This window comes from Rhinolophus ferrumequinum (assembly GCF_004115265.2).
Source record: "Rhinolophus ferrumequinum isolate MPI-CBG mRhiFer1 chromosome 5 unlocalized genomic scaffold, mRhiFer1_v1.p scaffold_110_arrow_ctg1, whole genome shotgun sequence".
In the NCBI taxonomy this organism is placed as follows: domain Eukaryota; kingdom Metazoa; phylum Chordata; class Mammalia; order Chiroptera; family Rhinolophidae; genus Rhinolophus; species Rhinolophus ferrumequinum.
In genome coordinates this window covers 11,564,523-11,580,437 of record NW_022680355.1, presented here as the reverse complement: position 1 = coordinate 11,580,437, position 15,915 = coordinate 11,564,523, and the positions used below count along the sequence as shown (strand labels likewise).

The following is a 15,915-nucleotide window of genomic DNA, read 5'->3' as shown; positions in this document are numbered from 1 at the left end:
GTACATTGTCTCTAAAGGGACGGCGGTAATCATAGTACTGCTGTCAAACATCCAGTGAATACCGGATATTTCTGATTGTCTTATTAAAACAGCTTGCTCGATTTAGGATCCAATGCAGTCCATATATTGCAACTATTTAATATCTCTCTTAAGTCTTGGTTAGGGACCTGAGATACCTAAATTCAAATCTGAAATTAATCAAATTAATCATGTGTTGCTATCAGTTTTACTATTATCACAAAGTAGCCAGATGTTCGGCTGTCTTCAATCCAATTGCTGTTTCTGATTACAGTGTATTCTAAATGGTTTAATAAGATGCACCAAATGACCTGAGTCGTTCTCTATTCCTCAGTGAATTTCAAAGGTTTAAGTATGTATGATTTTTTAAAGACTTTAGCTTGCCTTACATCTTTTGTCGTAGCAACATATTCTGGCAAATGTCCCCCAAACATCCACCAGCCAAGAAACCTTTAAGGGTGTGATTTTTTTTTTAATTGTACAATTCATTTATACAGAGAAATCATTTGGATTGATCTATTTACAGTCTTTTTCAATTTTCATTTCATTGGCCAAATATAGTTCATATAACAGTCAACATTTACTTGAAGTGATTGCCATTTTAAATCTGCCATGACAGAGGGTTTTTATTCCTCCCCCGAGAGACTATAATTTCATGTGAACAGAAATACTTTACAGTAAAAAATTCATATATTTTTCCCTATTATGAATAAATCCACCAAAATTGATATAATATTGTCAAATTTTCAACATACCTCATTATTTCTTACCAAACCCATTATTTGCAGGTATTATAAACCAAGACAAATAAAGTTCACTTCCCCCAAACCTTCTACAACTTACTACACACTCTCAAGTTTAGCTTTTACTATCTCCTTCCACGTCTGGCACAACCAGACGTTTTTACTTTAAGACAAAACTACTCTCTTTTTCCCTCTATTTTTTTTTTTTTTCTTACTTATTACCAGTCAACTGCCTTCCTTCTGCCCTCTTGCTTTTCAGGCAACGCTAAAACTTTCAACACAATCTTTAAGGTGGTTTTCTTTCAGTAATCCAGAGTATATTGAGTCATTTCATGTGTGTTTAACCATCCTGAAATACTACACTTTAAAAATGGCAATTTTCTTAATTGGCTCAAAAACAGTATGGCTTGGTTTCACTTGGTAGTTACTATGATTTAAAATATATATATATATATATATGTTTATATATACACATACACACACACACACACAAACACATACCCATTTTTATTCAAGGGAAAAAAATACTTTAAAGACATGCCAATTTGAAAAGGCATCAAAGTAAAAAAATAAAAGCAAATACTAAAAACTATAATAAAAAAATTAAATAATTGGCAGGTTAAATGAATGAAAAATGAGGAATGTGCAGTGAAAAACAAACTGACAGAAAGCATTCCAGTTGATAAAATGGGAAACATAGCAAGTTTTATGCTGTTTTCCAAGGAAGTTATGTTCCAACATAAATTCTGAAATAGTCCATGTATTCCACAAAGATTTTAGGTGCCAATGTCAAAAATTGCAAATTTTGCACACAACGCTTATCAAAGTAACACTGGAAAAACCCAGTTTTTTTTAAGTTTTGGCAAATATTGTAAGTATCACAATTGGTTGGTACTGAAAAGTCACGAATGCAGAATGAAGAGAAAACCCATTTCATTGGGATAAAAATACCAGGCTTGAATGTTCTAAATAATCTGAGAAAACATCTAAAAAAAAAAAAGATTGCAATTTAACAGTAATCTGTGTATATATATATATATGTTTAGCTGCCATTAAAAAAAAAAAATAGGAACAACCACCAAAACCAACCAAAAACAGAAAATGTTAAGACTGGTATTAAGTAACCCTGCAATGCTCCCATGCTCACATTACAAGAAAAAAACAAACTATACACATTTATAAATAAACAGTCTCTCCACCAGTTAACACACAGAGCTTCCTTTATACCAAAGTCTCTTTCCTTTTGCCACTGAACTTGGCTTTGTCCCTTGCTTTTCGGAAGCCAGACTGTGTTCGGTGCGCTTTGACACTCTTGATGCTATCTGCTGTGTGCACCGGGGAGCCACACTCTGAAGCGTCTCCATCCCCTTCAACCTGAGTCACACTCGACAGCGTGGACGCCCTTCTCTGGGCCCTGACATTCCCGGCAGAGGGGCTGTTCTCTGCACACTCCTCACGCAGCTCTAGCAGACCCTGCAACTCGGCTGGACCAGTGGCCTGCTGGAAGGGGGCAATGGCTGTTCGAATACAATTGAACCACTGCTGCTTGTGGAAGACATCATTGGCTTGTAGAGTGTGAGACTGGCCTGGAGAGGGATCTCGGAAGCGAACTCTAAAGATATTCTTAGCTGGAGAAATAAAAGTGGGGGAAAAAAGGGAAAGCAGACTTAGAAAAAAGTTTATTTGGGATGAAGTGGCCATACCATCTTAATACAGGTGCCGGTATTTATACAACATGTACATCTATTAGGTAGATACAGGAAATATAAACCTACATATTACTTATCAGACACACCTGATGGTGTTAGAGCAGTGAAGCACCTGACAACTCAATGAGTGTAGCAGACACTGGACAATCAACGCATTTCATTTTCAATTTTGTGTGTAGGGACAGAATTCTTAAAGATTAAAATAAAGTCACTTCGGTTCTGGGTTTATGTTTATTTAAACCATTTTAAAGCTAGTAGTTTTACCTTTATCTGAGTTGCTGAAAGCCCCGCGAAAGGACCCTCCCATTCTCACGTCTCCATCCTGCAGGTCTTCCAAGACCAGTTCTTGGACGGGAATTGGTTGCCGGTAAACCTGGTAAGAGTGGCGCTCATTTCGTGTCACAGGCCGGGTCAAAACCAAGATGTCTTGAAACAGGAAAACGTAAAGTTTCTGGAGAAACGGAGAACAGTGCTTCCTAAGTATGGAACTTTGTGACTTTAGGTGACTGAAATCCATTGTTCCAATAATTTCATTTGACATTATTAACTTCATCACATTTATTTACTAAGACCCCCTTCCAAGTGACCCCATGAAGATGGTGATTTTGAAAGCTGTGCATATCCCACTTGGCCAGTTTTTCTAATCGCAGACTCCATAAAACTGCTTTCACTGGTGCGTAACCTTAGATTCGGCAACAGCTGAGTAAACACTGCTCCCCACAAAGACCTGACTGACTACCAGCAGTTACATGACTAGAAACACCAGAACTGCACAGCAGTTTTCTACCAAAGTGAGGATTAAAAAATGGAAGCTGGGAAAAATATTAATGGTTTTTTTCGTTCCACACAAATTTAAGACTTTTAAGAAAATTAGGCCTCGTGATAGAAACCAGAGATATCAGATTTTAACTTTTTCCAAAAATGAACTTCAACTTATAAATTTGGCTCCTGAAAAGCACATAGTGAAACAAAAATACCATCCATGCTTATGCTTAGTTCTAGCAGGTACTTTTGTAATTAAGATTTTAAATAAGTGTGCTTTCATTCAATTTGCTGCAGAAATTTGTTTAGTAGTGCTAAAAATGACTTCTGTCACTATAAAGTCAACTCTACGAAAATCTTTTTGAATACGCTTTTTTATTAAACACGAGACTACTAATTTATTTAGGAAGGAACCCTTAGCCAAACAAGTTGATTTATGCTTCAAAACTAAAAAATAAAGTATTACTGATTCTCCACTGAGACATTTCAATCATTCTGTAAAAACAGTATCCAAATGTTTGCTTATTAAAGCTGGTAACATAAAATAAAACCCAGTAACCTTCTTTCATTATGTGATGAATTTATTTAACAAAGCTGCTTCATAATTTATGTGAAAAATTTAAACAGGGTGTGAAAAGGGAATAAAATCTCACTTCACATTAGCATTCAAACACACTTACATGTCCGTTTTTGTTTTTCAGTTCCCCATGACAAAGCAGCACTTTGCTTGCTTCAATTCTAGGGTCCTTCTGCTTTTCATCCAAATATTCCAGTTTGTCAATATAATACTGGCATTCGGATTCACCTTTCTTCAAGTTGATATCAGAGAGAACTCCTTGTATTATCAATATCTAAAAATGATTAAAAAACAAAAACTGATAAGAGTATTTTCAGCATATCAACTTATCTCGCTTCCGTACAGGGCTAAAACATCTCATTAAAATGATGCAAGTTTGAAGCTTGAAGGGACTCTAGAAATCAGCTAATTCAATCAGTCCCTTCATTTTACAGATAAAGAAACAGCCTCAGGCAAACTGGGTCATTTGTCCAAAGTCATACAGCTAACTAGTAAAAGCGATCAGAGTAGAATCCAGTCTTTTGATTAAAATACAATAAACATGTGCTACATCTGTTTACTGCTTAGTGCACAGGGCACTGTTATTGGGCACTTAAAACAACAGAACACTTCACTGTGCTGATTTAATATGCATAATATTTGACAGTATCATCGTATACCTTTCCAAGGCAAGTTAACATGTAAATCTACAAAACATATGAATCACTTGTTGGACTACTTACAGCTTCCTCGAGAAGCTGAACATCAGGGTGGTCTTTTGGAGTGTGCCTAAGAATTTCTTTTAACAGTAAAGGATACTTGACTAAGCGACTTCGAGGAATATCTAGGAAGCTCCAAAGATCTAGTTTGCGACTGAAGGGAGACTCAAGACATCGCTGAAGGAAGTCTTGGACTCTTGGATCCTGTTTCTTTTGATCAAGAAGAGCTTTGGCTGCCAGCTGGTTACTACAGTAGCCTTTGTAGGCATTCAGGCCTGGCAACTGCAGAGCAATATGAGAAAACAATGTATGATAAGTTCTTGTTACGATTTAGTCCATTAGTTAGCTGCGAAGACGAAACACAAAACTTACAGCTATTCTTGACAGTTTTAACAAGCTGTGAAGATTTTCCTACAGGTGATAGTGGGCGTAGGATAGTATTCTGGGCTGACATCAGAACAGCCTCTTCCAAGTGTCCTAACGTGGCTAAATCCAACCAAAGACTCGTGACTTCCACCTTTCCCACCCTCGGTTAGACACTCGTCTTCTGGATTCCCAGGCCACCTGATGCTCCTCTGTCACAGTCATCACCGACCTTGATTATTCCTATACTCACTAGATGCTAAGGGCAGAGACTGAATCTCCAGTGATCCCTCCCAGAACCGTGCCAAGCACCTGGAAGGCACGCAAATGTCACCAGAAAGAATGAAACCTAATTAATGGCATAGACTGTGGGAATTCTGTCCAAGGAGGAACACGTTTTTAAAACAAATAAAACTATATCATTCATGAAGTATTTTTCTAAACAGCGTAATTTCTTATAGCTACATAAATTTGTTCAGTTTTAATGCCCTGTTTATCGGTTTTTAGAATCTAGTTACTAGATCAAATCAATTCATCAAAAATGACAAGTACGGCACATCTGTAAAAAACAATTGAGTAAAGAAGTCGCTACACACCCAGTTCACAAGAATGTGACCAATCTGCTCTACTGTCCCATCGGGCTTGGTTGCTTCTCCTATTCTTGCCAACAAAGCTGAAGTATAAAAAAGCAGAAATGCCAATAATAGGTTTATTTTTTGAATAATTCAGCACTAAATTAGTAGTTTAGATTTAAAATGACTTGTGTTACTGCCGTTCAGATACTAATGAAAATTAAGAAGCATATCTTACCTTCATGCAGAGGTATGTAAGCGTCCAAATCACCAAATATTTGTGTTAGTTCCTCTTCTGACATAATAGACAACTTTAACATGGGGTCATGGTAGGCCTATCAGAGGAGGAGCAATGCGTCACACACAGAGATCAAGCACATAAAACATGATGAGATATCCTGTACTTGAATGCAAGCATGACTAACTATATAAAAGCTAGTGTGGATTCTATTTGTTACACATAAAAGAAATTAAAGTATATCCTTATCCCCAAATAGACTCTCTTACTGGTATTCATATCTGAAGAGATGTGTCTAACACTTCATCTAAAAAAAGCATTCACCAGTAGCTATTTTCTATTTTCCTCCTTCTAAAGGTAAGAGAATTATCTGTTAGAATTTGTGAAATATGTTTAAAAAACTAGGGTATGTGACAAAAAGTTATTTACTGACCTTTCTTGCAAGCTTGAGATCCTCAATTAAATCCTGTTCGCCTCGAGACATTTCATATATTGCCTAAAAAAAATCCAGCAAACATCATAGGTCATTCCTTCCTCTGAGAAAAGAAAATTATATACAAATGCTATTTACCATTATTTAACTGATGTTTTGAACAGCACTTTTAAAGTGACTCAGTCTAAAATCTGTAATTCAGAATGGAATCTCAAATAAGAGGCTGCCTATGTTTTATAATCCTACCCTTTCATTAGACTTGTTAAATTTGCCACTACCACCCATCAAAGTGCTGCTCAGCATGCATCACGAACCGCCGCCACTCAAATACAAAAACACAAAAACGCAGTTGATTTTGCCACAGGCATTAATACGCTATTATTCTGGCAACACATATGTTTAAAAGGGGGGGGGGTTGTTTTTCTCTTAGTGTTAAGTCAATAAACGCGGTCTTGCTATTGAATGTCAGCATACCTCCTGCCGTTTGATTTCTTTGGTAGTTAAAGACTCCTTCATGTTGACGTCTAACATCTCTGACCACAGTACACTGCTTCTCCGTTTAGCAGGTGTGGACACTGATGATCTGCTCGATGACTTCTGGGCAGAAGCTGGGGATCTGTTGTCACCACGAAGGGTAAAGGACTTTAAAAAAAAAAAAACAAACAGAGAAAAGATTTGGAAGATATAGTAATTATTCCTTTTTATTAAAACATTAAAGACAAATTAAAAAACAAAGTTCTGAGAATTTCTCACATAAAACAATCACTTATCGAAGCTTCACTCTATCATTTAAAATATTTATCAGCCAAAATTACTTTGGGAATAAAAACTATGCAAGACTATGTTTTGATATAAGATGCAAACTAATATAATGAGGTTATATAAATATGTTCTGGTAACAATATTTACCAGCATACTCCAAAAAGAATATTTATGTTTAAGTATATTAATGCAAACCTGTTTGTACAACCCGCCACCCCAAAAAAATACAAAGCTAAGGCTTCAATAAAATGTCCCCTCACTACATTACTCGCTCCCATCCCCTCCCTCCCTTACCTGTATTGTTTGACCAAAACGTCTGACTGCTCCATTTCTTACAGGAGAGATTAAATTTGCCAAGGATGTGACCCGAGCTAGAGGTCGAACTCTTTTATTGCTTGGCTCCTATAAAAACAAAAACAGATTATGTTAAAATACTTACAACACTAATCAGTACCAGTAATTTATTAAAAAATAAGTGGTGTAAGACAGGCCAGTCAAATATCTGAATACCACTGAGAATATATCATTAAACAGAAGAAAAATTAAAAACACAAAGAAATTAAATTCTAAAATTCTATAGAACTTTTTAGTTTAATATATAGATGAACTTTTTAAAAAACCACATTATTATGAAAAATTTCGAACACACACAAAAGTGGAGATTAAAATAATGGACCCCAAATACTTATCACTCAGCTTCATCAGTTTTGGTGTTAACAGTTTGTTCACATCTGCCCCTACTGGAATATTTTAAAGCAAATCCCAGGCTGTATATCATTTCATTCTTAAATAGTTAGAGAATTGCTTTTAAATGCACATGTCTGGCATTGGAATGGTCAGTTCTGCAGGTAGTGAGGCCCTGTCCGGGGAAGTGTTGAGACAGAGGCAGGACAGTGGTTAAGGGAGCGCTGCAGCTCTGGACTCAGGCTGGGCCCAAATCCTGGCTCTGGTCCTTGCGAGGGACCATCCTGGCCCTGTTTGCTCATCTATAAAATGGCGCTGGCATTAGAACTTCTCTTTTAAAGTTGTTATGAAGATTAAATATGATGTTTAAAGGGCTCAGAACAGTGCTTAGAACATACTAAGTTTTAGCTATTACTAATATTTTTTCTTAGGAATATTTCTACTTACTATGTAAATGTTGGGATTTATAAATAATTAATCTTCTTTCATGCATTTAATTTATTAACTTAAAAAATATATACAAATTCAGGAAAAATATATACACATTCAGACGTGGTTGTCATTCTACACGTATTGTTTTAAAAATAATTATAGCAAATTCATCACTTATCATTCAAGGATCTTAAAACTTTACAAATTGCATTATTCTAATTTTACTGCTAAAAACGTAGAGGCACACCATTAGGTGACTCATACAGCTATTGAAATAAAGAAGGCCAGGTCATAAATCAGGCCTATCTTTTGTGTCTACGGAGTATAGTTATTTGTATTTGATGCCTTTGACAATTGTGGCATACTTGACAAAATAATGTTGATGAAAATTCAGAAGAATACATTTAATATACATTTAAAATGTATATTAAAATTCCCACTTGAAAACAAAAATTACCACTTAAAAATGACAGATGAAACATTTTTTTCTAAAAATTCTTTGATCTAAGTAAAGTCATATAAAAAAGTAAGGGGGTGGAAATTGAGTCAAAATAATCCCCTTAATTTAATAATAAAGTGGCAGAAAGAGTTAAAATTCTCTGGAAAGAAACTTAAATGATTGGAATAGTCAAAGAAGCAATTAGACTTATTAAAGCTCCTAAAGGTACACATCCATACCAGAAAGGAGTGAGACCCACTGAAGTAAGGAGACTGCAGATAACCAATTCAGGTCTTTGAAAGCCTTAAAGGTGGAGTTGTAGACCAACCTTCCCACGCCAAAATAATTAACTCCAAAGTAAAACTTATATAAAGCCACTAATGTGCAAATGTTAAATGAACTGTGAAAGAAACCTTCAAGATATGTAGTAAAATGACACGCTGTGTGGCCAAGGACATGTGTGAATGCCTTTACAACATCCATCTGTGAAAGACTGAAGTGACACATGCACAGGCAGAAGGGCCACATGAGGCATTCCTTTCTATTTAGTAAAGGCAGTACAAAGAGTCTCCTGCTTGAATGCAGATATAATTACCTCACAAAGTAAGATATGCCACCGTTAACCAGAAACAAGCAGTTGTCAGAAAGTTCTGCTCCACTTTTTGGAAACAGAGGTTAATTCCCCTTCCTTTTCAAAGCATAACAAATTTGACTTCCTAGTAAATCACAAAGTATTTCATTTCAATTTAGAAGTCTATTAAAAGGTACTTTTCCCAATGAATTTGAAAGGAAAAGTTTGTTTAGCTGGGAGGAAAGGAATTTTTGATGTTTTATTACATAAGATAAAATTAATGATAAAAAGTTCTTCACAGGAGGAGTTACTATACAACTATTTTCCTGGTAACTCAAAATTATGTGATATTTAAAATAAAAACTACAGAATTTAGTGTTAGATAATTAAACGTAAAGATATCTAAAGCATTTTTGTGCGACTACTGTGGATTTTGTTTCTGCAGTCTCTTTAAGGCGGCAGGGTATCATAAATAGCATTTGGTGGTTAAACATGCTCCATAGTCCTCTAGAAACCCATCTATAATCTCACTTCTTCACACAGGATGTGTTAGTTTTAAGAGTCTATCTAATCTAAAAGGTCTTTGGTAAAAGCGCCTGGCTAGCTCAGTCAGTACAGAAGGAGGCTCTTAAAATGGCTTGGAAGAAAGCATGGTACTAAATCAGGAAACAGGGGTGGTAGGAGGACATCTTTGTACTTTTCACACATACTTTTGGGGATCCAACAGTAACTTTCCTGCTTTATTAAAAGGACGTATGTGAAGAATGTTTGGCAGACACAATACAAACTTTTAGCATATATATTTCAAAAGTATGAAAAATTTCAATGAAAAGTTAAAAAGTATGATTGAAATGTGAAGGCGTAATGCTCACTATGGTTCACTACTAATTTCAGGATACACTATTTGAAAAAAATATCACACAGAAAACTTTTGTGGAAAAGCAACATGGAGTGAGCAGGCATTCATGGGTCACCCACAAGGTTGAGACAAAAATCTGTTCTTTAAAATGTAGGTTACGATTTGGCTCATGTGAGCTTCTTTAGGGGTCCACATGCACCATTTTAATTATCTTGGTTTGGTTATTAAGAACCTAAACATGGGGGTGGCCGGTTAGCTCAGCTGGTTAGAGCGTGGTGCTGGTAGCACCAAGGCTGCCGGTTCGATCCCCGCACGGGCCACTGTGAGCTGCGCCCGCCTTAAAAACAAACAAACAAACAACAAAAAAAACCACTTAACATTAGCACTGCCACAAAACATATCGCAAAGACAAAGTCTTTTGAGAACTGGTATCACACCTACGTCTGCCCCTCCACATATACAGGACGCAGGTACTGTGTTTGGAGGTGATGAAAGAAGAGGTGGGCAGGAGCCCTCCTAGCTTACCACCACCCAAAATAAGGCTTACATAATGGTTTTGCTGTTGTTGTTTATTTGTGTTTTGGAGCACTGTTAACAGCGTTATGGCGAATACAAGAAGCTTAGAGAACCAGTTTAGATATTGAAACTACACAGTCTCAAAAGACAATCTGAAAATCTACAGGCATAAACAAAGACTACCAACAAGTTTTACATGCTCAAGGCACTTCCTACTACAGGCAACCTTTCACCAGGGCTAAAGTTCACTCGTATGGGGAATAAACACCTAACGCCCTCAAACATAAATGTATGTTGTTTACTTTGGTTAGCTTTTAACCAGACTAGTTTAGCTAGGCAATCACATGCATTTCTGTGGGGAATCTACCCTGAGAGGGAGTTTTTAATCTATTTTACTAATCCACTTGTAGTCAGATGTTACGCCTTAAAGCATTTTCTGGGTATTTATAAAGAGAAAATTGTTAATATCAATTCAAAGTTTTTTACTTGGGATGTACCTTGCATATAAAAGCAACAACACGGAAAAATTCTGTTGTGAACTTAGTTTTTCTTGTGAAAAGGTTTTTTCTACTAATGGTGTAATGTAAGAGTATGTATTTCAGGAGGGTCTCTTCTATAGTCAACCAAACCAAGACACCTAAATAAAAACTGGATGTGTCTGGGTTTATTCATTTGGGTTACTGGATAAACAATCTTCTCCTCTATCTGGAAAGAATTTTAAAATAAGAATGAAAAAAGTTATTTATAAGAAGATAAAAATGAGTTATGATCACATAGGATTTCTTCCCTTTCTACTTAGTAATAGAAATAGTCAGATTTAGTTATTTATTTAAGGCTGTGTTGCTTGTACTAAAAACCTGACAACATTCCTGGTGCTTTTAATCTTTGGAATAAAGGTATGTCAGAAACATGGCTAGTGTCTGATACCAAACAAAAAAAGACTAGTTCTTCTTGGTGGTCCAAAAAATGAGTCAGTATTTACACTGATGACCACTACGACTTGCCCTAATCAATGGAAATACTTAGACATTTCGAGAAAACTGAAACACAGAAGCAAAAATCCAAATCAAACAGAAAAACAAAAACCATAGCTAAACCCCACCAAATGAAAGCATACCTCCTAAAGATGGCAGCTGTTTGAACTACCAAAAGGTGTATGTATGATACACAGCTTTACTGAGGTGCGCAACAAACTGCACATATTTAAAATATATAATTAGATAAGTTTCGATATATGTATATAGCTACAAAATCATCACCACAATCAATATAAGTAGCATACAGTTAATTGAACAGAGGAACACTATAGTATATATTTTATAGTATACAGTATTAATGGAATACCCATATAATATTAAAACTGTCAAAATTAAATAAAGCAGCATTTAAAAAATCACTTATTTTGATAAATGTTCATAAAGACTCTTAAAAAACACAACGACTTCAGAAAATTAAGGCAAGGAGGGTAGCAGTACCTAAATAATGATTCACTGGTTTAAATATTTTAACACACTTTCCTTTCTGAAGGAAAAAAGTCACACAGACTGAACTTATTAGGGAAAGAAAAATAAAAATGAGCACTGGATCAGATACATTTTAGTTACTATGTGTTTACTAGCATTAACCTGCAAGGAAGGAAAACTCTTCTTTACACCATAATGTAATTCCTAAGACTAGGTAATATAAATGCAGTTTAAAAAAAAAAAAAAGCAACTGTTTTAAGCATCAGAAATGTGACCAATTTAACCAAACTGAGCAGCATATACATTTAAAATCTTTTTTTAAATAAAAGTTTGTGTACACTCACGCCATGCTATGTATAAATGTAACTATACCACAGTTCCTAAACTTACACCATAGTTCCTAAACACATTTCAAATGTGCCTTTAGTCACACATTTTAACAGCAAGATCAAAAGTTTAAAACTATACCGTTAAGAAACTGTTAAAAAAAATCTTAAAAGTTCCGTGGAGTTAGAAAACATTCCTTATGCTTCATTTTTCTCTGAAAGTCTTACCTCTTGTTCTCTGAAGGACTGATTATTCACATCTAGGACTCGTATAGTCCTTTTAATAGGTAGGAGACCTCCAATCTCATCATGTGCCACCATGCTTTACCGAGTATCCCTCCAAATCTTTAGAATTAATCCACATCCAAGTCAGCCCTACAGCCCAGCACTGCACAGAAACACAGGCTTTTCTTCTGAGTGCTCAGCCACCCTTGGCAGCCATTTGCCCATGCCTCCTCCTCGTGGTGGAGCTAACTGCCTCTGGGAGCCGCAGGAAACAAGCACACAGACCTCAAGGCTCTGTGGGCGGGGCCAACTGCGGGCCAGGCTCCAGTGGGCGGGCACCTAAGGGACACGTGACTCCAGTTAACTGTCAGCAGGGCACACCTAGGCTTCTCAGTTTTCGCTGGGCAAGAGAAAGCTCTTTATCAAAAGGAGGTTTGGAATTTCTATAGTAAGATGAGAAGGGAAAAGAAAACTGGGTTAATGTAAGGCTTTTCCTGATTTAAAAGCATTCCCAAAGGGAACTAATTGCTCATCTAGGTTACCTACTCTTCAGTACTAAATCACAGACAAAACCCTATTACCTAGAAAGGAATTTAGTACAGACAACTTGACAACTGTAAATAAGAAAATCGTAATTCGGAGTAAATAAGTGTACATACTAAAGAAAAACCTAATTACCCAGGAACCTTGCCTTTGTTTTGCATGAGTACAAGTATAGTCACAACTGGAAAATTATCTGAGTCTTCAGAAACTGGTTCCTACCATTTTTCTTAAGACCACAGAGTAAGTGCAGTATGCACACTTCAGTTCATTCTGCTCCTGAAGTAAATCTCCCAAGGGCTATGGGTAAAGTATAATTGGGCTACAGATATTAAAGTGCAGTACGTCCTAGACTTAAAGACAGATATTTTATTTTCTAAGTGTTAAAAATTTGGTATCTGTGTAATAGATGTTTTATAACAAATATATAAAAGGTGATTTTTTTTTTCTAAGTCAAGTTGTCCTTTCAATCTTAGTTATGGAGGGTGCCGTTCAGTTTCAAGTTGTCTTTTCAGTCTTAGTTGTGGAGGGCGCAGCTCAGCTCCAGGTCCAGTTGCCGTTTTCTAGTTGCAGGGAGCACAGCCCACCATTCCTTGTGGGAGTCGAGGAGTTGAACCAGCAACCTCGTGGTTGAGAGCCCCCTGGCCCATGTGGGAATCGATCGGGCAGCCTCTGGAGTTAGGAGCATGGAGCTCTAACCGCCTGAGCCACCAGGCCGGCCCTAAAAGGTGATTCCTGCTCTAAAAATGTATCACAGGGTCCTCCTCTACTGCAAATTAACCAATCCTGATATAGTACTAATAGGGTCAAAAGACCTACAGGTGAAGAAATGAGGTTCACAGAGGTGAAGTGACCTGCCGGAAGCCACATACTCGTGACAGTCTCTAACTTTCTAGTCTAAATCCTTTCCTCTCTGGTAAAAACACTTCTTCTGTTGGTTTGGTAGGCTTGCTACAAAGCACACTTTGTTCTTTAACAGAAAGTACTGTATTCTGTTTGAAAAGGTAGGATTTTTATCCTAGCTGTATATATTACTACGAATGATATAATGCTGGTAATCTGCAAAAACATTTCTATTCTTAGGATTTATTAGGAGCAGAGAAACCTGAAAAATCTACTATGTAGAAGGCACCGTTCTAAATACCGAGGGTGACACAAAAACAGGATTCATATCTGTTCCTAAAGTGCTAATGGACCATTGTGTAAAGTTAGGCCACACGAAGAGATAACAATACAAGACAGCTTTAGAAAATTCCAAAATAAGCTGTACAGCTAGCAAGTGCTATGGGAGTTCAGAAGGAGCAGCCAGTTCTGGTAGTCTTCCAAGCTGAGATGAGCAAGGCTTTATGATGTTATTTTAGTGGTGCCTTGAAGGCCATGTTGTTTTTCATAGGTCTAAGCAAGGGAAAAGTGCAAGATTTTCTCAAAGGAACATGAGGGAGTGAGGTCACGAGCTGTGGGTAAAGACAGGGTTGCAGAGGGTTTTATCTGAGCAGATGCAAGAGACAGATAATGCTGGTCATCTGCAAAAGTTATGTTGTAAGACGGTGTTTAAGATGGTTTCAAAGAGGACTAGAAACAATGCAAAAACCACCATCAGGTATCAAGAACTCGGTGTAAGATAGGAAAAGGAAACATGCAAGAGACAACATATGCAAGAACTCAAAGATGCCTATGATTTTAAAGTTAGGAGGGGTAACTGTTAACGCAAATAAATAAGGAGGAATAAGCTTTGAAAGAAAATTCTGAGTTTCATTTTAGAAATACTGAGTCTGAGGTGGTGGAAAAACACGTAAATGAAAATACCGCGCTAGTACTTGGAAATGCTGGACAAGGACTTGGAAGAGACCAGAGGGTACGTTTAAACTGGGGAGTCAGATAGCGAGTCGCAGCTTTGGGAGTGAATGAGATGCCTGGGAAAGAAAATCTGGACAAAAAGAACAAGGGTCCGAGGATCTAACTTTAGGGAAATGCTAAGGGAAAAAGAACTTTGAAAAGGAACACTCAGAAGGAGGCAAAATAAGATGCCAAGGGGACAAAAGGTGTTAATTACAGCAAAGGTTAAGAAGGGTAAGAACAGAGTCTTCGTGATTACAAGTTTAACGAGGACCTATTACAGAGGGTGAAGCGTGAGAACAAATCAATAGTGGGCACTGACTACAAGGACAAACAACCTATAAAAAAAATTTACTAAGGTTTGCAGGACAGTGTTACTTCTTGAGGAAGGGCCAACGCTGCCCTTCTGTAAACACCAGTGGGTTTTGTATTCAAGATGATGTTAATTATTTGTCTTTCTGCATTGAGACCTAATGGTGATTGGTTATATGTCATCATCTAGCCTGTGTTATTACCCAGTCACACCTGGGCAGTGTGTATATGATGCAGTTGGCCTTAAGAGTGGCTGCTTGTAGAAGACAGTTCTGTACAGCATGAAGGTGGAATCACCTTAGCGATCATGGAACCCAGTTCCCTAATTTGATAGGTAAGAACACTGATCTGCCTAAGCCCATCAGAGATAGTAAGAGGCGAGGCTAGAACCCAGAAGTCTGGTTCAGTTAGTTTCATCAGTTAAAAATTGGTGCAAGTAAGGCCAATACTTTATGGTCACTTAGTTTCATAAGGGAATAAAGGACCTATGCACAGGGAGAGGAAAGAAGCTTCTAGGGAGTTCTCATGGGTCTCTTACCTGAGGTCTTTCTCCAAACTGTGTCAGTTCTGATATAGGTAAGGCCAAGATAATGAGGGGAAGGAATATCTTTCATTTCCGCCTTTAGCTGAGGACCCACAAGGTAAAGGTAGAAGTCTTTATATGTAAAAATAAAAAGCCTACAGGAGCCAAATAGGGTCCAATGGGGATAATCACAGCACAAAAATCACAGCTCACCAATCCTGAAATCTTAGTTTCATTGGGAATGTTTCGGTTTGTGGCCTCCTCAGTTTTTGTTTAGGTGGAAACTGAAGGACAGCAGTGAAAAAGGAAAGGGA

General features: G+C 37.0%; 1 protein-coding gene and 1 non-coding gene across 3 annotated transcripts in view; one reads left to right on the top strand and one right to left on the bottom strand.

Moving 5' to 3' along the window:
• Positions 1–957: 957 nt before the first annotated feature.
• Positions 958–15,915, bottom strand: part of NET1 (neuroepithelial cell transforming 1) — a 37,617-nt gene continuing 22,659 nt past the window's right edge. The window contains exons 1-10 of one of the 2 annotated variants that reach the window (XM_033100705.1): positions 12,394–12,657; positions 7,170–7,277; positions 6,588–6,755; positions 6,114–6,176; positions 5,681–5,777; positions 5,467–5,543; positions 4,532–4,789; positions 3,913–4,083; positions 2,735–2,921; positions 958–2,389 (exon numbers count right to left, since the gene is read on the bottom strand). In XM_033100705.1, the coding sequence (XP_032956596.1) occupies positions 1,983–2,389; positions 2,735–2,921; positions 3,913–4,083; positions 4,532–4,789; positions 5,467–5,543; positions 5,681–5,777; positions 6,114–6,176; positions 6,588–6,755; positions 7,170–7,277; positions 12,394–12,486 (1,629 nt within the window). In that variant the 5' untranslated portion in view covers positions 12,487–12,657 and the 3' untranslated portion in view covers positions 958–1,982. Of the gene's footprint in view, positions 2,390–2,734; positions 2,922–3,912; positions 4,084–4,531; positions 4,790–5,466; positions 5,544–5,680; positions 5,778–6,113; positions 6,177–6,587; positions 6,756–7,169; positions 7,278–12,393; positions 12,658–15,915 lie in introns of those variants that run through there. The other variant, XM_033100704.1, reaches the window with a different exon arrangement.
• TRNAT-GGU (transfer RNA threonine (anticodon GGU)) lies at positions 10,107–10,180 on the top strand. Its single transcript has one exon. It is a non-coding gene; the product is annotated as a tRNA-Thr (tRNA).